This window comes from Drosophila santomea, chromosome 3R (assembly GCF_016746245.2).
Source record: "Drosophila santomea strain STO CAGO 1482 chromosome 3R, Prin_Dsan_1.1, whole genome shotgun sequence".
Classification (NCBI taxonomy): domain Eukaryota; kingdom Metazoa; phylum Arthropoda; class Insecta; order Diptera; family Drosophilidae; genus Drosophila; species Drosophila santomea.
In genome coordinates, this window is record NC_053019.2 from 16,216,107 (window position 1) to 16,241,243 (window position 25,137).

General features: G+C 45.4%; 2 protein-coding genes across 4 annotated transcripts in view; one reads left to right on the forward strand and one right to left on the reverse strand.

Annotated features, from left to right (window-relative positions):
• LOC120451084 (rho GTPase-activating protein 7) overlaps positions 1–25,137 on the forward strand; it is a 94,099-nt gene that overhangs the window by 60,680 nt on the left and 8,282 nt on the right. The window contains exons 6-9 of one of the 2 annotated variants that reach the window (XM_039634451.1): positions 7,009–7,632; positions 13,560–14,278; positions 14,534–15,434; positions 15,886–15,928. In XM_039634451.1, the coding sequence (XP_039490385.1) occupies positions 7,009–7,632; positions 13,560–14,278; positions 14,534–15,434; positions 15,886–15,928 (2,287 nt within the window). Of the gene's footprint in view, positions 1–7,008; positions 7,633–13,559; positions 14,279–14,533; positions 15,435–15,885; positions 15,929–18,945; positions 19,161–25,137 lie in introns of those variants that run through there. The other variant, XM_039634452.2, reaches the window with a different exon arrangement.
• Positions 1,865–5,086, reverse strand: LOC120451085. 2 transcript variants are annotated; one of them, XM_039634454.1, is made up of 3 exons: positions 4,485–5,086; positions 2,855–3,231; positions 1,865–2,795 (listed from the first exon to the last, which is right to left on the reverse strand). In XM_039634454.1, exons 1-3 carry the CDS (start codon positions 5,048–5,050, stop codon positions 1,996–1,998), a joined length of 1,743 nt encoding a protein of 580 aa, XP_039490388.1. In that variant the 5' UTR covers positions 5,051–5,086; the 3' UTR covers positions 1,865–1,995. The 2 variants fall into 2 exon arrangements, with proteins under 2 accessions (XP_039490388.1, XP_039490387.1); XM_039634453.1 differs by having other exon boundaries at positions 1,865–2,792; positions 4,485–5,050.

Consider the following 25,137-nt stretch of genomic DNA (forward strand, 5'->3'; position numbering starts at 1 on the left):
TGCAGTTGCAATGCCGCAGAGTTGCAATGCAGCAGAGTTGCAATGCTGCAGAGTTGCAATGTGGCAGCGTTGCATGTTGCCAGTTGTCAAGCTCGGCTCGCTGACAATGCGTTGATATTTTCCGACAAGCAAATCAGCAGCCACCAAGTCACAAAAAAAAAAAATAAGGAAAATAAACCAAAAGGCCGTGCCACAAAAATTGAGCCAATTTGCTGATGCCGAATCGAAGCTCACAACTGGGAATCGCATTTTGTGCGGTGAGTGCTCTTCTGAGCCCGGACTTTCTTTTCCTCTAGCCGCCACTAGCTTGCCACAAGTGACACAAAGTAGCCTGTTGCTCGATCTTCACAGATTTGAAAGCCAGTGGAATTTAATTTACAAAATCCAAATGCCTGGCCAAGGATTTGTTGCCACGATTGGCGCACTTGTATTACCGATGTACAATGATTAATTTAGCATATAAACCTATTTGTAGCAGCTATATTTCTATCTACAAATTTGAAACAGTCGAAACCAATGCCACCTCCACGTAACCTTTTGCCAATAAGACTGAGTGTAGTACTCAAAGATTTTTGTTTTGAGTTATGTAAGAACGGTAAGCAGGGCTTCTGCGGGATTTCCTCCGAAGCTGTCACAGCTGTTTAGCACTAAGCTTACCCAACTCAAACCTCAAACTCTGCCTCGATTTCAGCCATTCTGGCTCTGAAAAAGCTGCACGTGAGCCAGCCACTTCAAGTGTCATTGCCCAGCCGAGAGTTGAACTCTTAGAAAATGTATAGTACACATATGCGGCTTTGCAGGCTTTGCTTGCATTCTTCTAACCAAACGTAGGTACACATATATATGCATACACACACTCCATGTGAAGTGCCATTGAAATTATAATGATCTTCGGGGGATTTTGGACCGATCGCTCGGACGTCAGGCTACCAGAAAACAGAAAAAATAAAGAGGCCAAATCGAGATGAAGATGGAGGAGAGCACATGGGTATTATTTAACCAATTTGTTGTTGCCCGTTTTTGGATCTGGCTATGACCTTCAATGGTCATTTGTTCAAAAACAAAGCGAGCTGGTTCGCTGGCTTACCAAAAATACAACAACAGGAAAAAGACAAAAAAAAAAAAAAGCGAGAAAAAAGAAAAATATTTTGACGTTGATGTCGATGTGGTCAATGTCAATGTCAGAAATCGGTTGAAGTGGAAAATTTCAGCTCACAAACGCAGTGCTACTCCCGTGCTTTTTGTTTAAGGTTCAGTGCTTGGCTAATAAGCTAAACTCGCGTGATTGATGTGCCTTTTGGGGATTACATGGCCCTTGTAGCTCTGACCTTTGCAGTCGCTCTTGCTCAGCAGCTGTTTTCTGTTTTCTTCTGCCGGACTTACCGACTGCGGTTGTTCTACAATATCCATGCATCTGTGTATCTGTTTATCTGCCTGCATATCGCTGATGTGGCATCAACTCTGCGTGCCACGCCCGACTGTCTGCAGCTGGGTTTCAGAGTTTCATGGTTTCAGGGTTTCAGGGTTTCGAGTCTAGACTCGATGCTGGGCACAATACTGATTGCATTTAGCGATAAATTAACCAATGAATACAATTAAAATAGGAATACTCGCACTGCAACCACTTTGCCAAGGGCAACGGGGCGAGACCTTCGTCGAGAACACGGCGAGAAAAAGCTGTGCATAGGATATACAAGACAATCGAACTCAGAAACTTATAAGAATGGATAAGCTATATCACATACCCCAACTTGATGCGATTTTCTCTCAGTGCAGTTCTGAAAAGGCGTCCCCAAGGGCAACGCAGCCGATCAACCTTCAGTTCGCCACGATTCGATGCGATTTCTCTCAAAATCAATTGCATGCTGTACTTTATTGTGTGCCATATAGTTTTGTCCACATGAGTCGAGGAAAACGGTGCCCCAAGCCGAAAACTGAAAAGCCAAAAAAAACCAATCCGAAAACGAAAACGACAACGCATCTCGCTCGTCGCATTTAAATGTTTAGCTTGTCCGTATCAGTGTCCGAATGTGGATTAGCCGGGTGCGATTGCGTTAATTGAGTCTCGTGGGCATCGTTACCACCGCCCGGGGCCGGGATGGATCTCCGGAGGCGCTCCTCTGCTGGCCAGGAGGTTGGGTATGAGATTTTCACCTGCTGATGCTGCTGCTGCTGCTGCTGCTGCTGCTGGCGCATGTTCGGATTGCCAATGAAGCGGACATGTGGCAAGAGCAATTGCTGCGCCAGATCGGCTGACATTGATCTTGTCGAGTGCAATCTATTAGCGGGCAGTCGCCAAGAAGCCAACGAAGCCAATGAGGCAGCAGCATCCTCCACTGACAGTGATGGCCTGACTGATTGATCGTAACCATTAATTTTATGCGTTGACATTCTCAGCGGCCAGTAGTTGTTGCTGTCATCTGGCCATTTTCCACCACCACCATCCGACGCCACCACCCGCTCCCAGCCACCAAATTTCCCAGCGCTGGCTGTCAAGTGCCGCTTGCCGCGATTCGGAACGAATGGATCGTCGGCGTTGTAAAGATCCCGGAGCTGCAGCTTCTTGCCCCGCGTGGCAAAGAAGGGATCGTCGACTTGGAAGTGGTTGCGATGCTTTTTGCCGCGATGCGGATAGAACAGGTCGTCATACTTGAACAGATCCTTGACCTTGTCGCGCTTGCCGCGATTGGGCACAAAGGGTTCGTACCGGTTCATCAGGGCGTCCAGATCCGGCGATCCGCTGTGCTTGCGACCTCGAGGCGGTATGAAAGGATCGTTCTCCTTGCTCATGTCTTCTGGTAAAACTCAATCGAATATAGTAGATTATTCAAAGAAGATTTGAAAATACACTCACCTCCAAGTTGATAGCCATCGAAGAGCTTTTCCCTTCTGACCAGCACATACTGCGGCTCGTCCACAATAAGTGGGGGCTCCAGATGACCGGATAGATTGAGTTTCTTCCAAAGAAACATTCCCGGGTAGTAGTTCTCGGCAGCCCCATCGCTCAGATTGCCCAAAGGACCTTGATTGGGATACAGGAGCTGCATGGCCCAGTGCAGAAACTTCATGAGATCCTGTTCGCCAGTCAGAAGCATAAAGACCTCATTGTTGCTCTGCTCCTCGTCGTCCACATCGTCATCCTCCCCGGAATCCGATGAGGAGCTGGCCCCCGAGTCGGAATCCTGCATCGAACTCAGCTGCATGTGGAGGCGGGACAGGGCCTCTTTGTTCCTGATGAGAAGGAATAATAAGGTCTTACGGTTTCTATAGTCTGATTAATGCCCCATCATTTGTTCGCTTTGAGGAACAGCACATTTTCACATTTTTCTCTTTGGTCTGAAGCGTGGAGCGTGGGTTGCGGCCATGGGTTTCAATTACCCTTGTTGGCCAGAGTTTCTCTTTTTCAAAAATTATTGATGAACTTCTTTTTCCCACTCACAACAATGGGACGCCTAAACTCTTCGCTTATCCGAGGCTGTCAGGCTGATCCAATTCAATCAAAAGTCAATTTGAGGCAATTCCACAGAAATTACTGTGTAATATTACAAATTAGACGAACAGCAACAACACTCGAAAGTTATGCGGGCTCATGATTAATTAATCAAACATTTAACAAATCAACAAAGGCAAACATAAGCGAACATAAGCGAACAGAAAGCAATAATGATAAGATCCCAGCCCTGAGATGATTAATTCGAATTTAATAGCAGCGCCCAATAATTTTTCAACACAACATAATATTCCGCTTAAATTACAAGCCGCCGCAGCAAAGAGAAGAAAGAAATGTTTTATGTTAAAATAAAACAAAAGCTGGGCAAGAAAAATATTTCTCACTCGCCGAAATGAAAAGTGAAACTCGTAATGCTGTTTTCGTTTCGATTTCGTTTCGGGGCAATGAATTTGCTGACAGTTGTTATTTTATAAAATAAATCAACATACGTGGCGGCGGTCTCCTGGCGGCTCTGACTTGAAACAAAACTGCAACACTGCAACACTGCAAAACTGCAATCGTCGGTACTGATTTTTTCACGCCCATTAATTGGTTTTGCGTGTTCCCAGTCGACAGCCAAATTGTCGACGATTTGTAGCCCCTCTCGTGGGTTAACCTTTTTTTTTTGGCAGAGCCTGGCGCCCTGAAAAGGGTTAGTATTAACCCTCTTCTGGCCAAAGGTGTGGATTCTAAATTGATGTGTATCAATATTAAAAGGTGTGCAAACGAATTTTCTCTGCCAAAAAGCAGTTATGGAGGATAGCCCTTCAAAAGCTAGTAATAAAATATTGAAACTGATATCTTTTTGACTGTGAAAATTGATAGCTTTCGGCCTTAGTGGGTTAAGTCGGCTGCCAAATCGGTTTACATGTAAGGCGGAAACGAGGTGCTCAACTTTCTCGACTTTCCTTCCGTGCAGCCTTGAACCTGCTGGCCAATCTCTGCCACTTGCCACTTGCCACTTTGCCACCCACATCCTGGACCCACATCTTACCTGGCCGCCAGCATGGTGCGATAGTATTCCTGCGGACACTTGCTGGATCCGCCAGATCGTCCCTGGCAACGCTGGCCCCAATACCGATGAGGGGGCGTGGTGCGATAGTTGTTGGGCTCCAGACCCAGACCCATACCCAGTCCCATGCCCAGTTCCATTCCCATTGCAATTTCCTGCGGCGCTGATTGCCTGGCCCCTAAATCATCTGCGTTTCGATTAAAATCCTCAGAGTGCTGCGGTGCTGTTTGCTCCACATCGGCCAGGCTAAATTTTCCAGAATCCATGGGTCCATTGCCATCTCCATTGCCATTGCCATTGCCATTGCCATTGCCGTTGTGCATCATATCGCGCAGTGCATCGGCGGGGCTGTCAAACAGGACGCGTGCATCCTTTTTCTGATGCTGCTGCTGTTGCTGCGACTGCTGCTGCTGTTGGTGGCTCAAGGCCGCCTTCGTGGCCGTGGCGATAAGCGATGGTGGCAAAGATAGGACCACATTGCCATGGCCATGGCCACCGCCGCAATAAATCGCCAGGCAGAGGCTGAGCCAGGCCAACGTGAGTCTCATGCTGTCTGCCGCCTTGCTCTGAGGATCGAGGACCGACTTTGGTAACTCAGAAACTCCAACTCGAATGCGAGTCGCTCGAAGTTGTGCCAATTTTTATTTCACTACACTCCTGCCGCTCGTCGGCCACTTTGAAGAAGCCAGTTAGCCAGTTAGCCAGTTAGCCAGGCAAAAGGCGGCCAGTCCGCGGCATCCGCTGCGTTTTTGGCTCTTAGAAAAACGGAGAGACTGAAACTGAAAGTTGCTGGCCAGCGGTCCAGCTTTTTATAGCACGAGAACGAGATCCAAAGGCCAAAGGAGCGGCCCGCGGAGTTTTGGGAATACGCCTGCTGGTCGCGCTCGACAGACCCTTGGTCACATATGACAACACTCAGAGAAATGGGAATAGAATCTGAAATCCTACACCCAAAATCAATCTAATATGCTCCATTACGAGCTCAAGAAGTTGAAGGAATAAGTATCATAATTATTCAGGCATGAAATTATCATTCAATGGCATACAAAAATATGTTTAAATATAAACAAAATGAAATAGTTTTGCAGTGCATAATGCCTTAGCAATGCCAATTGTTTGTCATATGCGCCGTAGCATGAAATTAATAAAAAGAAATTGCATTGTACGGCGACGAACTGGGAAATATGGCGACCCACTTGAGATGGCCCCAAGCCAGCTCTCATACGTCACAAGTTGAGTTTGCAATCAGCTGAAGTCAGTGGGCCACCAAGGCAGCAAACTCGATTGGATTGGTGTCCGGCTTTGTTTGTTGTTTGAATAACCTGTGAACCCAGAACCGCCTTCGCAAATTAGCCAGCCAACTTCTCACCAATGAGAATGCCATTGCAATGCCCGAGTGGCCCCGTCGATAAAATCTTAGAGTACGCGGCTTTCTTTCAAGACCCCAGAGGCAATAGACTACCTCTGAGGATTTATTGCCTGCTAATGTTCGATCGCATTTGTCTGGGACTTGCCCTTCTGGCAACAGGAGCCGCCACAAAAAAAAAGGGAAAAATTGGAAAAAAAAACGAAGGGGAAAACAAGGGCCTGCAAACAAAAACTAAACACAATTGTTGAGTAATGAGCACTGCACGTTATTAATGTCACTGGGGAACCGGGAAGAGGTGGAAAGGGTTCTGTGGAAAGGGCTCCTTGGGGATACGAGGACCAGTTTCTTGGGTTCTGGATTCAGGGTCTGGGTCTGGGGCCACGATTTTTAATTAAGTAATTCGCTGACTTTGTTAGCCCTGTGGGCTCCATCTGTCTCTGATCTTCCCTGGCGACCATCCGGAGTTCTCTTCCAGTGTTGTTTTTTGTTTGCTCTTTTTTTTGGTACCTCTTTTCTTAGCCGTGTTTAATCTGGCTAACAAATTGCTTCATTTCAATTTATTTGCATTCGAGTCGTGTTTCGCTGGGAGTTCGTGGCTGCAGTTTTCTGTTCCGATGCGAGTGTGGAAAACCTTTTGCTGCCTCCGCGGTCGTGTTCTAATTTATTTGCCTTTGATTGTGCCCATGTCTCTCCGGGATGTCTCCTGCGGTCGTGTCCTGGCCTTTCTTTCTGTCTTTCTGGCCCTGTTTGCGGGCCAAATTAAGCAAACATACATCATAGTCGGGGGCCATTAGAAGATGCTCTTTGTGGCCGCGAATGTGGCGCTCTGGGCGCGATTAATAGACCATTGCCTTGATATATGTGCGCAATTAGAGCGCTAATCAAAACCTAATCTCCGCCACAGCGCGCAATTTATGGGTCTTCTATGCATGGACAGAAAATAAACAACGAAGCGGATTAATAGGTGGAGTAGGTTAAATACAAATATAAAATAGAATGTCTAATTGATTTGGCTATTGTTTGTTTACCAAATCAAATAAAGATATGCCCAAATATTAAATTTTTTGAAAGCATTTCATACCATTGTCCATTATTTCTCCAAGTGCACCTCACTAACAACTGCCATTCTAATTTCAGCGGGAAATCAACGAGGTCTTCGAGCTGCGCAAGGTCCAGCGTTTGGAGCAGCAGCTCCGTGAGCAACTGGAGGAGCGGCTATCGCAGGCAGGAGTCCAGCAGCTTGATGAATTGTCTCGTTCCACGGAATCAGATAGCGGCTTTGACAGCAGCAGCACCACAGCCACATTGGGCACACCATCAGCAACAGCAGCAGCAACAGCAACAGCAGCAGCAACAGGAGCAGTCACATCGGGAAAGCCAGTGACAACTAAACTAAGGGCACTGCCTCCTCCACCCCTCAGTCCCCACAGTCCCACCAAGAGCACGACGAACTCCATGCCCACTCCACCTGTCCAGGCGGACGATGTTAACATTTGGGCCTGCAAGTTCCTACGTGATCTGGACAGCCTGATGGCCGCCGGCGATAAGCTGCCCCCGCATCTGGCGGCCCTGGCCGAAGGATCCGGTTCCGGTTCGGCCGGCAGCTCGCCCACCTCCAGGACGGCGCCCATCCTCCTGTCCGCGGCTGCCTCGGCGGCCATCCAGAGTCGCCTCGGCAAGGGCTCATCATCCATCATGGAACATCAACTGCAACAGCAGCAGCAGCAGCAGAACGGACTCGTCTTGAAACCAGAGAAGCACGTGAGTACACAGTTCGAAATACTTTGTAAAAAGCAGAAGAACTTCCTCTCAAAGGATAGCATCATTAAATAGGTTGTTCTATCAAATTCAGGATGCTTTAATATCATTTAAGGGACTTGAAAGATTTAAGGCTCTGCAGACATTTTCAAGCCACTGACATACTCTATGCCTGTTTTAGAACACATCTGATTTACTTTAAATTGCAAATTAGCGTTTAAAATGCCAAAGAAGGTTAAGCCCCTGGTTTATGCACATGTTCTGCAGCTTACGCTGAGATTTCCTAATCTCAAATCTCTGAAATTTCCGTGTAATCTCTGGTTGCTTTAATTTCGACATGCTGGCGAGCAAACAGCGAAGCATATTTTGTATGAATGTGGGTTAGATAAAATGCGCTCAAGACAAAGGCATTTAATCTGAATCACAACAATGTTGTCAACACACACAGGCAGCAACACAAACTTTTGGGGGCCCACACACACGGTTCGCCCCCAAAAAGGGCCCCAACTTCCCCCAGAAATTCGGTGAGTGAGGAATGTTCTTTCAAGAACTGCCATATGTTCCATCCATCCAGCCATCGCCATCCATCCATTTGCCGGATGCGCAACTGAGGCGCGTGAAATTTATGGCCAACGGAGTAGAGGAGTAGAGGAGTAGAGGAGATGGAGTCGGAGATGTAGAGATGGAGGTGGAGATGAGGATGAGCACACAGATGGAAGTGGGGGCCACGGAATTGGTCCGTTGATAGACAGTCGTCACTCGGTGGCTGGCACTTGAACGAGTTAAACTTTGAACTGTTTGAATAAGATAGACGGGCATGTTTTATAGGAGTTGCATTTTTCGGTGGCTTCGCTGCGCCATAAAATGTACAATAAAATGCTCTAATTAGTGCAGTTCTTACTCAGCTTTAGATTGAAAGACAATTGGAGATTGATTGCCGCGCATAGAGTCGTAAAATCTTCTCTAATTGGAATCAGAGGGCCGCTGAGGAAAAGGGCAAAGTTTATGAAGATGCTGGAAGTTCAACTCTTTGATAACCCAAAAGGAGCTCTTGCTCTTAGAATGCACTAAAAATATAATAAAATGCAAACATTGATAACAACGGAAATTAAATAGTTTTATCAAGATGTTTCCCTTATGCAATTGAAGATTTATAAAGTACGAATTCAGCTATAACATCTTGTAATTAAAGTAACACAATATTTTCCGAAGTGCTTTGCTTTTTGTCTGTGGAAAAGTGGCTGCAATCTTTGGCCAACTCGCTGACCCACTTCGACCAGTCGAGGCCCATAAACCATAAGCCCCGAAACAGACCAACCAACTTGTTAGCTGTCTCTGGCTTATCAAGCCGAATATATCTAATTAAAACATTTATAATCCAAAACGGCGCATAAACGGCACTGAGCTTGCGGTCTCCTCCACGGTTGCATATGCATACGCTTAGCACACATCGCGGTTCCTCGATTTTCGAGGGGGAAAAACCTCAGAAAGGCAGCAGCCGACTTGCTGCAAGAAGACAAATATTAATTTTCAAAACGCGTGCCATGCCATGCCGTTGGAAAAACACGACATCAACACCGAACAACGAAAACGAAAACCTAAAACCTAAAACCTAAAACCAAAAACCAACAAAAACCGAGGTGCTGATATGCGGATGGGGTAAAAGGGCACCACCATTGTTGCTGGCGTTTCTGTTGACAACTCCAAATATGTGCTACCAATCGATACTGGGAGCGCAAAGTCTGCTGGCCCATTTCCTTTCCACGCGTTCTTGTTGCAAAATGAAAGGAAAGCGGAAATCATTTCGCCTGGATCCATATGCTTGCCAAGTACAGCTAAGGCCATGCAAATAGGTCATAGGCAAACTAAACTCAGTCTAAAGGGGTTTTTTCCGACTTGAATATCTTTAAATATGTTGAATATCTGCAAAGTAGCTGTCGAATTTTGGGATACCGTCACGTGACAGAGAAGAAAACACTCCCTTCACTGGAGCTGTCATATTTCGCCCTAATCGCTCAGGTAAAAGTGCCAATTAAAAGCGCTTAAGCCCCACTGCACTAATTAAGCCAAAGAATGTGGTCGACTTCCAGTTGCCAGTTTTCTTCTGTTGCCAGCTGGGCAATACACTCATTCGGTCAATCAGTCAGTGAGACAGTGGAACTGAGGGCCATGATTTATGAGCTACCAACGGCAGCATAAATCAAAGCCAGCTAAATCGGCCTTTTGTATCGAGGGCACAAGTGCGTGCCCTGTTTGCCAAAAATCTGTCAATGAAAGTAAAGCAGAATCTCATTTTTTGTCAGTTTTCCAGCTTTTTGTTTCGTTTGGTTTCGTTTGCTTTGGCTTGGGTTTGGTTTGGTTTCAGTTTTAGTTTGGTTTCGCTCGAAAGGCGCAGGAGTGGAGTGAACTGGGTCAGCATGCCGCCCTGCAGCAAGATCAGCAAAGTGGGATCGGATGCCAGAGAGCCCGGCAGAACACTCCACTTCACTTTTTGCCTGGGCTGTCAACACGGCAGCAGACCGAGCGGAACCCAAAACGCCCCAATTTAGTTGCCTGCAATGCTTATGGGGATCGCGGGGCACACAGGCCCCAGTGTGTTTCTCTCCCTGCGAAAGTGAATCTTGTGCAGCATGTAACATGCATGTGGCAGGGGAGCATCATCTGCGGCCAACGCAATGCGCTTAATGATGATGAACCATGCAGATGCGGCAGCAGATGTGGAAGATGCACAAGATGCTTGCCAGCACTGAGCAAAAAAGTTTGGAGTATTAAATGAACAAATCAGGGGGGTTCTTTCTATAATAATATCTTGAAGGGAGTCGGTTACTTTATAGAACCCGCTAACTACAAACTGACTCTTGATTACTTAAATGACTTTTCTCTCAGTGCACGACGTGCAAGGCTGCCCAGACAAAAGGCCGCGACACACAAAAAGCTTTTCGCGCAGCTCAACGAGCCCCAGACACTTTGACTTAAGTAGAACTTGCAAATCACTGCAAGGCAAACAAACACGATGTTGGACAGAAATCAGGAGGAGCTCGAGGAGCTTGGGTATTGGACAGGGAAAGGGGATAGTGAGCAGTCGTCAGTGGTCAGTGGTCAGTGGTCAGTGGTCAGTGGCCAGTGATCAGCGATCAGGGAACAATGTCCGGAGGAGGACGATGGGCTGGGCAGGCGTTTAAGTGTTTTGATTTGATAATTATTATCAGTGCGCATGCGTGACCGCGGGCCAGTCACTCATTTACGTGGCATGTCCATGTCCAATCGATTTGCGATAGTCTGGCCGAGCATGATCAGTACTGAAGAGCGCTTCAGTACTTATGTTATATACATACGTTGTCCACTCGAAGAAGCGGCCTTTCTGGGTCACATATCAATAAAAGTGGGGCGCTGAGGCGTTGCCCACTGCATTTGTCATTCAGTTTTCACAGTCATCGATATCGAAAGCAGTAAACAAACGCTATACGTATTTTGTAGACTTCGTGCGCCCCGTTTTTATGATCAATTAGGAGCATTTATACAGTTTCTCCCTCCCGGAAATTCTTGATAACCCCAGCGGCGACCTAGAGGAAAAACAAAATTTTTATGTGTCATTTTGTGTTCATTTTATTGCATTTTTCATTAACTAACCGAAGAAAACATTTCATTTGTTTTCCATTCCATTTCCAAATCACTATTCGGCAGTGTTGTGAGAAATGTTCACAATTTTATGACATTTAAATAAGTCTTTGTCAGCGTTTCGGATATCGGATTCTACTGCCGCTCATAAAACTGATTTGAATTTTCCCCAGCCATAAAATGCTTCAATTTCAATCACAAGAAATCCAACGAGACGTAGAATCAACGGAAATTGCTTACATATGTAAAGCAGATTGGGGGAACATTTGAGAACTTTTCATCTTTATTTTGGGTGCCTTGATAAAATCGCTAAATTAATCGAGTGTGCGCGGCAAAATAGATGATCTTCGGCTTGATAACTAGCCGTAAAATGGTAAAAGTTTTTTTATTTTCCAATCGGAGTCGGCGCCCGGCTGCCTTTAAATGGCCACATGTTCGGTGCCCGGCCATGCCCATAAACGCCAAATGATCTGGGCGCCCAATTAATGCGTCGCCGGCGAGAGTTGGCGGCTCATTAACACGCAGTTCACTCAGATGCTCAGATGGCATCGCCATCGCCATCGTCATCGCCATCGTCTTTATTAATAATTCATAGACGCTGCCGTAACAGGCTCTCCAGACTGCTCCATAATGCATTACAAATTTGCCATCGAAACGGCAACAGATGTGTGGCTCACAATCCCAAAGGACGCCCCTGACTGACTGCATCCGCATCCTGTGACCATTTCTGTGATCTAGACGGGCGTCGTCTGGTCCGCAGCTGGCCATTACACTCGATTGGGGGATCTGTGCAGCTGGCGATCTTAAATATATTTTCGGCTTTCAGATCAGCACAGATTCAGCACACATATTGCCAAAGATAATATGCATTGCATAGAGACCAAAGATATTGTTTCAATCCAATAATTTTTATATTTATACTGCTCTGTATAAACTCCACTCGTCGTAACCTGTTACTATGGGAAGTTAATGCTTAAGTGCTTAAATACTTAAACAATAAATTAAAGCACTTGTGGCCGCAATGTTCACTGGAAATGCCTAAACGCTGGGCATTATATTCATGTTTTTATAAAAGCCCAGCCATTTCATATTGATTGCTTTCGGGAACGGGAACTCGACTGGCAACTTCAATCAGGCTGTGATACACTTTTTTGTGCCTGCAATTTCGCTGGCCAGCGATTCGCCCAAGGCCCCCAAGGAATTACGCTAACAGAATCAGCAGCAGCAGCAACAGCAGCAACATGCAACAGCAGCAGCAGCAGCAACAGCAGCAACATGCAACGCTGCAAAATGCTGAAGCAGCAACGCAGTGTTCCCGGTTTTTGAGGCCGAGGCTCGGGGCATAAATACACATTTTTCTCTGCCGATAAATCATTTAAATCAATTTCCGCCTGTTGCCGCCGCAGTCAGGATTTTTTCTCCACACAAATGAGAAAACCAAATTGTCAAACGCTTGCCAAAGGCTTGTAAATCGAGTTGACATAAGGCACTTATCCCCATTCTAGCAATAAAACATGACCGTGAATATACGAGTTGCGAGTAGTAGTAGACATGCAGCTGGGCCAAAAGTTCTTAGAACGGCGAATCGGCTGTTATCACACGCGGCTTATAAATCATAAGCCGAAACAATAGGGGAAATGTCTGTGCTAAGTCGGCTTCATTGAGATGCCTTTCCGCGGAAATAAAACACACAAAAAAAAAAGAGAGAGAAGAAACAAACTAACTTGTCTTGGCCAAAGATTTGCATAAAATACGTAAATTCCTGCGCTTCTTGCGCGTTCCACTTGACAATGTCTAAAAATTCCGCTGATGTTTCCTTTTTCGCATTGTCCCTGGCTTTTGGCTTGGCTTTTCGAGCTGTGGCTCTTGGGCTCCCCAACAAGGTAGCCCCCCAGTTTGCATTGGATTGGATTGGAATCGGAGGCTGGGGCCTAGCCAGGTCCACCACGCTCATTATGCATTCAAGGTCCTTGTCCGTGGAGGTTGAGGTTGAAACTGCGGCCCTCGAAACTGTCAGCGGCACTCAGTGTCGACTTTTCTTTATTAAACCTGACTGACTATATTTTAATAAGTTAACTTGTTCTTCTTCCTGCTGCACTTGCCGAAAGTCGTGCCACCTTTGCCTGAAACTCGAGCCAACTTTGCTAAGCCAGGTTTTTTGGTCTTTTCAGAACTATTAAAATAAGTTCATCTCCATAAATTAAAGTAAAGTATAAACATTAGTTTGTTATAGTTATACATTTTTTATAAATTTTTATATTTATATTATTTTTTTAAACCCATTTTCTAAGTGTATTCCTTGCCTCTTCCAGGCCACCATTCCATTGCAATCGTTTTACCTTGATTGCGGACGCAACGAGGCATCGCCGGCAACCAAATCGAATGTTGCCTATATGCGCACCCTGTCGGCGCCGAATGGTGGATTCGCCAGCGGCGAAGGAGGAGCAGCAGCAGGAGGAAGAGGAGCAGGAGCAGCCGGAGGATCTGGTGGTGCAGCACTCCCCCCGCAGAGCCAGCGCAAGAGTCTGGCCTGTCCGCCACTTAATGGGCAAGCGGACACCATAACTTCGACACCGGCAACTCATAAGCTGACAAATTTCCAAAGCGCATTGAAAATCGAGGAGATGGCGGCGGCCAAGGGAACGGCGATGGCAACAGGTGAACCGCAATTGGCGACCACCATCGAGGATTTGAAATCTAGGCGACAGCGACAATTGAGCGGCGGCGACATGGACACAATGCTGGCCTCCCAGCCGATGTCGATGTCGATGCCAAAACGGGTGGGCATTAATCATGCGGCGCTGACGAGCAGCAGAAATGCCATAACCCCGCCGCCGGCGTCCGCCTCAATCTCATCCGCCTCCCAATCAGCCGGCACCGTTCACTCGGGCAAAGGCTCCTCCGCCGTCGCCTCCTCCGGCACCACACCCGGCTACCTGGTGGATGTGACCAAAAAAGGATCCACATCGACCATTTGGACCTCGGAGGAGTCCATTCTGCGCAGCGTTGGCGCCGTCGATGAAGACAATAAGTGAGTGCCAGCATTGAGACATTACGCTCGGAAAAATTGTGCGATGTGCTTGGAAAGTGACTTTCATATTATTATGTTTGCTGGTTTTCGTTTTCACATAAGAAAGTCTTAATTGTAAGGGTTAATAACCAAAGTCACACTTTTGTTTTTGTAATAGTAAAACTTAAAAACAAGCACTGCAATTTGTTCCGAGTGTAATGGATGCGCCTTTGAATTGATTTGTCACTGTCTTAATATCACACCATCACATTGCAGCTCCACTTCGTCTTCCTCGGCCTGCGAAGAGGCCACGGGTGTCCTGAGTTCCGGCAAATCGGGCATTTCACTGGACTCCTCTGGACTGGACAACGATAACAATGAGAGCGGCATTGGCACAGCCACGCCGCCAAAGGATATGTCTCACTACTGGAAGAGCCACCACTTGCAGCAACACCACCACCACCACCATCATCACCATCATCACAGGAAGTGCGCCGGAAGTGCCCAGGACAACGAGTCGGTCAGCCTGTTTGAGGCGCTGCGCAAGATGAAGTTCCAGAAGAGCGGTTCAGTGGCCTCCTCCGACGATCCCGATGTCCTCGAGGTCCTTAGCCAATGTGGCAGTGGCGGCGAGGCCAATGAGTCGCAGGATGACTTGTTGGACGAGGAAAAGGATAAGATGAGCAAGTCCCAGGAATACGACGAGATGTGGGAATGCGACTGCACGGATGGAGATGCCAGTAGTGCGAGTGGTGGCGGAGGTGTCACCGCCACGCCAGTGGTTCTGCGACGCAAGTACACGGCACCACCGCCGATTCTCGTGCCCAGAACCCAAAGGAGTCACTCCCTGGACCACTACCATTCACCGCAACTGCTTGTGCATCCACGAAAAGTCCTGCCCATCCATCACCATGCCATCAAGAACAAGGAACGTGGCCAACTGTCGCTGGTCCTGCGACAGGAGCCATTCCAGTCGCTCCTGAGTCCTTCGGCAACTGCAGCAAATCAGTTGCACCACTTCGTGGAGCTGCCATCGCCGAGCAGTGCCTCGCTGCACAGCGGATTGGGTGATTCTGGTGGCATCCAGGAGCTGTGCACCAAGTCCAACTCGGCGCCGATGCTGCTCAAGGAGCGCGAAATGAGCCGGCGATTCGATAACTTTGACGCCCAGCATTTGGTGAGTGTCTCGAATGGGAAACGCACAGAACTCGAGGGCAGATCGATTGCATTTTGGAATAGGATTTAACTAGTTCCTTATGTTTATCTTGGCTGTTAAAAAATAATGTTTGCTTTTCAATTAGGACTCAATTTGTAATTTAATCCAGTCATTTAATTTAATCCTTGACTTCAAAGAGCTGTATATGTTTAAATACATGTTATAGCCTTTTGTTGAGCAATGCTTGTAAACTTGTATGCAGATCATTCTTATAACATCAGAGTTCCACTTAACTTCTTATTCGGTTCAAGGCAACTTGTTCAATTTGTCTTGCTTTATTCCTGGTAAGCAAAGGGCTTCCCAATCCGCTTATAGATCCTCCTGCTGCACTTATCTACCCGCCCTCGCATCAACTTGATTACCAGACATTAATGGACATTCTCTATATCCCGATCCCTCTTTTTTCCCACAGACGCTGCGCTATTCTCGTTCGCAGAGTGATCGCTATTTAGCAGGTGAGTGAGTAGTGAGTAGTGAATAGTGAATGGTGAATGGTATGTGAAACGAGGAGCCCCCAACGAGTTCTCTTTGGCCACAAAACCAGCCGGGCTAAATGAGTTATTTAAATGGCCTGGACCCAGTCGGGACATCAAGGTTGAGTGGCTGAATGGCTGAATGCCTGATTTGATGCGCCGGTGGTCCTGCCAGCCAATTAGCGATCTGTTATTAAGCCTGAGTGGTTTATAATAACAGTCTGTCCGTGGTGGGGCTTGATTCATAATTTCTATAATTATTTGTGAGCCTGATCTATATGTGATGGGCTGCCACGAGAAGGAACACATCATACGGTTTTGTTTGCGGCAGCAAATCAATTTCCAACTTTTGCTTTCATTTCGAGCCAACAATTGAAGGGCGGCCGTCATTTAAATTACATTCATGTTCGCTGCCCGGCAAACGTGAATATCAAGAGCACCAGCAAACGGCTCTTTTTGCGAATTTCCAACACTTCCGTCAACACTTCACTACAAATGGCACACCATCCCAAACCCAATCCCCAACCGAAAATGGCTGTCAATCTGTCCATTCCGCACACCATATTGTCCAAACATCCAATGGCGGACAAGCACTGAGAGAAAGTGGGGCAGAAATCAAAAACGAAAGCTAGGTACAATATTTTCAGTTATTTTCTAAATAGATTCAAAGCTCTTGGAACTAAAAAATGGCTTAGTTTTTGTGAAATATGTTTTATTAAATGCAGTAAGATATGTATGTCAACGTAGCATAGTTATTCCTATGCTATCTGAAAGTTGAGTGATTAAGGATCTGAAAACCATTTGGTTTGGATTTTCCCCATGTGCACAAAGACATATCTATCCACACATATTGCCTCTTGACCAGAGCTCGACGGTTGATGATGATGATGATGATGACGATGGTGTGATGGCACTTTGTGTGCTAAAAATGGCGTATAAATGAACGGGAGAACAAAAATTGAATCACAAACTGGACGACGAAGTGTCCTCCAGTGGCTGTTGGAGCTCTCATTCAATTTCGCTTTTTTGCAGCCTGACTGCCCCCAACGAATTATGCACATACAAAGCAGTTCGGAGCAATCTTGGCCAATGACGTCAGTGTGCTGAAGGCGGGGGAAAATTGTGATAGAGTGGTGGAGGGGGGGTGAGTAGGGGAGAGCGGGGGATGGTCATTTTATGACCATTATCTGAGTGTTTGCCTGCCATTTCCGAGCGCACTGACGTCATTACAATGACGTTTCTTCGTCCAGAACGTGCCCTCCGAAAAGGTCGCGGCCTTCAGTCGGCTATATCATATGTACTTACGCGTATTTATATTGCCAATTTTATGTGTACCACTGCATTGCTCATACGCTCCGTTGTCGTTGTCCATAATGACAGGCTTTAAGGAGAGTCTCCTCCTCCCAGCTTATTGTTATTTCTGAACGGAAGCTGGCTTCCCAAGTTGTTTGCTTTATTGAAGAGATTAACACGCTGGCAATACATCAAGATTAATAAATGTTATTGCACAAGTACAAATTACCCGCATTTATATTGTATTCCATATATAAATCTGCTCATCGTCGGAGCAAATATATGCGTACCTATGGAATACACGAGCATGTGTCCATGTCGTGTTCCGTGTTCCGCACCAAGTCACGCCCAAAAAAAACAAGAAAATACAGAAATGCAACAGTGGGAGTAGATTAATGAGAAATAATGTACACGAGTGACTTGCCAATGATTTCTGCTCATAATTTTCCCGTTTAACCAAGTAGTCTGGTGCAACAGCAAAAAAATGGGCTTGTTTGCCAGTGCAAGCTTTAAAAAGCAAACGTGATCCTTAAACAAACGTATTGCAGCTGTGTGAAAACAATGGGCTTGCACTTCTACGATTAGAACTGTTCTGAATAAACGAGAGTCAATGGTGATATCAAACAAATGCGCGGCTGTATCATCAAACCTTCTCCAGACACAATAATGCTATAATACCATTTACTCAACTCTCCATAAATCATAAAACCAAGCAAAAGCTTAACCTTGAAACACACTCAAGCGCACTCATAAGCAGTGAATAAAAAGCAAAAAACTGTGCCAAACCAACTGTGCACAAAGCACACACAGCCACGCCCACACCGCACCCCGCCCACACTTCATTCAGTGGAGCAACAGGTGCGGTTGTCGGAGTCTTGAAACTTTCACATGCCAACGTATAAATTTTAATGAATGCCTCATAAAACAAAAACAGGGAAAACGAAGAAAAATAAGTAAAACAACTATACGAGTATAACTACATATATAACATAAGCTGACATTGCCCTGCCGCGCAGAGAGTCCTTTTGGCGAACATGGAAATGAAATAAGCATCATCAACATGACAGTTATTCATTTATTTATTTATTTGTTCGCCCTGTGGCCCTGGCCAACTAACCACAGAAAGTAATAATAAGCGATTGTGGCACCGATAACTCTATGCTAGATGGGGGCTCAGGAAGTAGCCCTTTCCACCGCCCATTTTCGGCAAACAATACCTTTGGGCCCTTGAAGAAGCACGAGAAGAATGGCGGCAGCAGCAACAGCAGCCACAGAACAGAACATCCACGTTGCTCATACGCCCCGTTGTTCATACGCCCCGTGCGCCCGTCTGTTTCGTTCGCTCGCTCGCTTTCGTTTCCGTTGCTTCGGGCGGACGATGGGAAATCGTGCGGTCGGCTCGCCATTTTCTGATGGGAAAACGAGCCCCGTTGCAAATTCATTAGTGCTCTTACAGGCGCCGTGCACGGTTGTCGTTTCTCGTGGCCGTACCGAGTGGAAAACTCGGTTGGAGCGCGTCGACGCCACCGACTTAAAGCCAAACACCAAACACCAAACACCAAAACATAAATATTGAATCAAAATAAATAGCGTTGAGAAGGGCAAAGGAAAATGATCGGATTCTCGTGTGCATTGTGTGCTTGAAATATGGAGTGCATTTTAGTGTAATTTTGTACCAAACAATAACAGAAATTCGCCCAAGTCGTCGGGTGTTAGTTAATTGTTATTTTCGGTCGGAGTAATCACTATTGTGAGTGCTTTTTCAAGACGGCGCTGCCGAAGCTGGCCAATATGCAACGTCGCATGTCCATCACCATACGCGAGTACAAGTTCTTCAGGAGCTTCTCGCAGAAGTTCGAGAACTGGCCAAAACGCAAGGCCGAGGCGTTATGGCGGAAAATGCGCGAACGCAAGATTGCAGGTGAGCACAAATTGGCACTGGAACTGGGGGCGATTGGAGTAGCTATGACCCAAATGGAATTATTATACCTTAAAACGTTTCTTACTTTGATCTCACAATCAATGTTTCTTGATTCATAAAAAACTAGATTTCCGGTTGGATTAAATCAGTTCAATTAAGTATATGTTATAATTATCTCCATACCTCGTTGAATAGATAGTTGCCTTTTTTTCATTTAGTCACCGTTTTTTGCAGTGTGGCCCCGCTTCAAGGGCGAATTTGTTTTGCCCGCTCGAACGTTATTAAACACTTTGTTTACAATTATGGAAATATGCGAGTCTGGATTATTGTGTTTCTAGTGGCAGGAATGGGCGCGCGCCACTCGCACCGCCGGCAATTGGCTGTTTATGGTTTTTCGGCACCCCACAAGTGGGGATCCGATCCGATCCAATCCGATGCGATCCTCCCACTCCTTCGAGCACCCAGAATCCCCACATTGCGGGGATTGTGGCCGTTTATTTTTGGTAATGGGAATGCGGGGCACGGCTATTTCCAGTGCACAGCTTGTACTTATCAGTCGACGCCTCGCATTTAAATCGAATTCGAATTATTCGCATCGCCAGTTTTGGGATTATGTGTATCAATATGGTGGGAGATATGGCAACAAGTGCTACGCCTTCCACTCTGTCACTAGCATTCCGTCACTCAGTCAATCATTCGGTCATGCACTCAGTCAGTCAGTTAGTCAGTCAGTCAGTCAGTCAGTGTCCCCGCTATATGCATATGATATATCCATGTACATTCCGCCACTGACCATCGGTCGTCATCATCATCATCAGCATTATCATCAGAATCATCATCATCCACCGGTTTCGCCGTTTTCTTTACACTCTAGTGAAATTGCGCGCCAGTCAAGCAAAGCCATTCATTTAAATAAAGAAAATTGTTTGCGTGTAGTAATAAATGGTAAAAAATTATTATACAATTAATATGTATGTACGTGAACACGTAAAAAATGCGGGAAATTGTTTTAATTATAACTCGTACCTGCCTCCACGGTTCGTGCCTCCAAAAAAACGCAATTTATGAATATGATGCTTAAAATTCATATACAATTTGAAATGGCCAGTTGGCGAAGCATTTTTATGGCTGATACAATTTCCTTGTTCTTTAATTCGGCGATTCCTTCGGGGAAAACTCATAACGAACCACCTGTAAGCCTGTAAGCCACCAGCATTTTCCGCTGTTCGATTTCAATTTCATTTCATTTCCATTTTCTTTTGTTTTTTTTGCCATTTTTGGGTTATAACAACGTATAAACTTTCCATTCTTGTTCGTTCGTCGCTTTATTTTGTTTTCTTTTCTTTCGCCTGTGAATTGTTATTATACCCGTTACTCGTAGAGTAAAAGGGTATACTAGATTCGTTGAAAAGTATGTAACAGGCAGAAGGAAGCGTTTCCGACCATATAAAGTATATATATTCTTGATCAGGATCAATAGCCGAGTCGATTTGGCCATGTCCGTCTGTCCGTCCGTCTGTCCGTCTGTCCGTCTGTCCGTCTGTCCGTCTGTCCGTCCGTATGAACGTCGAGATCTCAGGAACTACAAAAGCTAGAAAGTTGAGATTAAGCATACAGACTCCAGGGACATAGACGCAGCGCAAGTTTGTCGAATCATGCTGCCACGCCCACTCTAACGCCCACAAACCGCCCAAAACTGCCACGCCCACACTTTTGAAAAATGTTTTGATATTTTTTCATTTTTGTATTGGTGTTGTAAATTTCTATCGATTTGTCAAAAAAAATTTTGCCACGCCCACTCTAACGCCCACAAACCGCCCAAAGCTGCCACGCCCACACTTTTGAAAAATGTTTTGATATTTTTTCATTTTTGTATTAGTCTTCTAAATTTCTATCGATTTGCCAAAAAACTTTCTGCCACGCCCACTATAACGCCCACAAACCGCCCAAAGCTGCTACGCCCACACTTTTGAAAAATGTTTTGATATTTTTTCATTTTTGTATTAGTCTTGTAAATTTCTACCGATTTGCCAAAAAACTTTCTGCCACGCCCACTATAACGCCTACAAACCGCCAAAAACTGTGTTTAAGACTCTCCTTCTCCCTTCCACTAGCTGAGTAACGGGTATCAGATAGTCGGGGAACTCGACTATAGCGTTCTCTCTTGTTTTTTCTTGCGAATGCGAAATTCGTTTATTTTCATTGTGTGCAAACGGCGCGCGGCAGGAAGCATGCCGCATATAATACGCTGACATTAAAAACACATTAAAAGCTCAATGATCTGTTATATTTGGCCAGCGAATTCCCCAAGGGACTCCCAGCTACTTGGCCCCTAATTACATTGAAGGCCCAAAACGGTTGCTCCCGGCCAATTGAGCAACTCCACCCATCGGTTGCCGACTTCACAGCAAATTAAACTTACTACGAGTAGTAGCTGCTGCTCCTGCCACTTGTTGCACGCATTCGCAGGCCAAAAAGGGAGTTGGCTAGAAGAAGGGACCGTGGCACACACTTGTGGCCCAGAAATGTTATAAATAGCGTTATCCTTTTAGCAGGCAACTGCTGGCAGCAGGCTTTTGAGTGCCCAGTGAAGAGGAAAGGAGTGTGCACATGTCTATTTATGTTCCCCGTTTACGGCTTACATGGCCCAAAAGACTCTATTTTGAAAACAGAGCTGAGAACTGAAAACCGAAAACTGAAAGCGGAACATTACAAGTTCACAGGCACGGACTGCTATTTCTGGGTTGCAATTTATAATTAATAATCCACCTTAGCCAGCATTCTCTTTGATGGCTAATCCACAAGGTGACTGAAATGACTAAAATTTATGTTTCTCCTGACATTTGAATGCAATGCCAGACAATAAAACATCCGCGCCGCCTGTTTTGCCAATGGCCAGTTGGCAAGTTGGCCATTAATTAATGGCACGACACCTACGACAATTATTTATCTAATGGGAAGTGGGAACGCAGTCGGTTCATTTGGTTCTACCATCGGCAATAGAATTGCATTGTTTTTAGCTCCTGGGGCGATGTAACTTGCGGTTTATATGGCAGCATAATTGGCATATGAAATCGCTTAGCGGAAAATTAATAAAATTGCTGAATAATGTTTCGGCCAGCCTGCGGCAATTGAATTAGCTTTCAATTAGTGTCAGCCAAAATCGATTTGCAATTTATGTGCGACTTTGTACATGGGTAGAATAACATGTTTTCCGCACTAAGGTCGATGCTTTTACAGCATTTGTTTTGGTCCACTTTATTATACATAATTACATTAGGCCAGCTTAAAGTTGTAGCTGTGCGTAACAAAAGGCCTCGGCGTTATGGAAACGCATGCCACAGAGAGCAAATCCTTTGCATAACCAAGTTGGTCGGTAAACGCTGTCTGTTGTCTGTTGTCTGTCATCCGCATACAATGTCATCTCCCTCAGCTTGAATGCATTTTTCTGGAGCACACACACACACTCGTATTCGCATTCGTATTCAGGAGTGGAAATGCGTGTCAGTGACACGCACCCACACAGTGAGAGGAATTTTCCATGCGAAGGATAGAGTCTGTGGCATTTGTGCTGGGAACTTTGCTTTCATTGACACTTTTCCTTGCTCTTCTCTTCTCTACAGAAAACAGAATCAGAACGCTTGACTTTTACTCCTTGTGGTTCTTGTGGGCGGCTCTTGAAATCAATGCAAATTTTAATTGAAAATTTAAACAAATTTAGTAGACAACAAGCTGACACTACAGCAAGCAATGGAGCTTCAATTAATCCCGTGTTCAGGCAAAGACGATATTATGTATGCAGAATGGTGAGACAAAGCAGAACATGTTCAAAGTTAAGCTCAGTGGAAAGCCATTTCAAAGTGGAGAATTAAATTAATTACATTTTAAAGTCCATATTATCACTGTGCAAAAGTTCACGTTGCTGAGACAAAAATGATGTTTTTATTATTAGACGTTTTCGGAATATAAAACCAAACGCTAATTATTTCTGGAATAGAAATTCGTTAGTTGGCCTATGAAATTCAATATCAGGTAGAAAATTGTCAGCTATTTCAAAGAGCAAAGTTCACAGTACGCAATAAGCCTGAAAAGAATGTGTTTTTTTTTGTTTCAAACACCAACGCTTGAAGGCAGTCTGCCTGGCATTTTGTACATTTTCGAATTAGCCCTAAGGTCAGGACGCTACATCGTGGAAGTGCTGTGATCAGCATCGTCTCATGTTGCAAACGCCTCCAAACACCCACCACACTCACACAAACACACGGCACACACACCCACATACGTTGTTCGGGTCCATCAGAATAATTATTATCCTGAGCTCAGGTGAGGTTCATGAATTTACGCGTCGCCTGTTTGGAAATGTTTAAAGGCGTCGCAGGCTTTGGTGAAAGAGAGGGGGTGGCCAAGAGGGAGTGAGGAAAATGCTGTCCAAAGGACAATAAGGACAACAACTGGGCGGCACTGTATGTGTGTGTGTGTGTGTATGCGTGTGGGTAAACATGTTCAAATATTGAACCTGACGCAATAAGCTGTGAGTGAACCTTTTACACACACACACACCTCCACATTGTTTTTCTCGCTTTAAATGGCTTTTAGATGAGTTTGCGACTGCGACGGCAACGCGGCGTATGCGTAATTTATACCACGCTCGAGTGGCATTTACAGAGCTATAATACTGCCAACGCAAAAGTTGGCAATTGCGGGATAATTAATGCAGGATAGTAATTATGTCTACTGACTGCATAATTGCAAAGACGAGTGGGAAAACAGCAGTCACAGTGTTGATTACATTTTGCTGCTTAAAACAACATCTTTGCTATTTAAGTTGACTTCTGTACTAGAAACTTTGTAATCAAGTAAAGCGTAATGTTTTTAAATTATTTAAGTACCAATGGTAGTAGTTTTCTTATAAAAAAGTCTATTTGATGGCACACAAGTCGAAGCAATCGTCCTAATCATAGACAAGTAACCGCATATGTGGCGCTAGTACCAGCCACAATTTGCATACATAATAAAATGCCATTCCGAGTGGCCAGTAATTCCTTGGGTCAGCTCCACCAGCCTGTCGCTCCAGCGGAAACATGGAACATGGGGATGGAGGACCTGGCCGGGTGCCAAGATCCGCTGGAAGCGGGTCATGCGTCCGGCCAGCGGCAGCTGTCAGAATGCCAGCAGCATAAATCGATGTCCAAGGGGTTGCGCTCGTTTATAAATAACTGCAAAGACAGTGGGAAATGGAAGGAAACCTGGACAGGTGGCCCCATATTCGCTCCAATGGCCCATTTGACGTTGCCGTTGGCTTTGCCGTTTTGCCGTTGGTATCGGCATCCTCGTGCAAGTTAATCGCTTGCAAAACTCAATAATAATTCACTCAGCAACCAGCAACCAGCAACCAACCCCCCTGTTTTCGATGTCGACATATAGTAGGTTCCATATTTTCCTGCTGCCAGTAAGCAGCCGGAAACTGTTTCATGTTGTCGCTCAGCCTGATTAAAAATCAATAGCTCTGTCGCTCTCAGATCCTGTTACTCAAATTGAACCAAGCTAAAATAACAAAAATAAATAATGCCTTAGCAAAAGCAAAAGCAAAAGCAATGGCAATAGCTAAGCCAGATTAGCATTTAAAATAGCTGAGGCCAAGTGCCTTTGGCTGCCTTTGTTTCACTGGGATTCGATTTGAATTCATTGTGCTGGCAGAGAGACTCATAAAAAAGTATGACTTACATTTGTTATTTGCGGTTCAATGCGTTCTTTGTCTTCTGTCCTCAAATTAGCCCAGCATAAATAAGCAATTTTATCCCTCTGAGTTGGCTAAATCCATTTTCCTCTCCCGAAATCGCATTCCTCTTAAGCTTTTACTTTCGCAGCACTTTGGCTCAAGGTAAAGTCGCAATCGATGCAACAATTTAAGAGCATGACCAACCGCAGTCACATCATTTTAAAGCCGTCAACTCCATTTGGTCGGCTTACCACGTAA

Bases quoted from the DNA above. Each gene is read 5' to 3' on its own strand.
- LOC120451085 (XM_039634454.1), bottom strand. From the start codon at position 5,050: ATGAGACTCACGTTGGCCTGGCTCAGCCTCTGCCTGGCGATTTATTGC. The intron at 3,232-4,484 runs GTAAGATGTGGG...CCTTCTCATCAG, and splicing joins CGCACCATGCTGGCGGCCAG to GAACAAAGAGGCCCTGTCCC. The intron at 2,796-2,854 runs GTGAGTGTATTT...GAGTTTTACCAG, and splicing joins CGATGGCTATCAACTTGGAG to AAGACATGAGCAAGGAGAAC.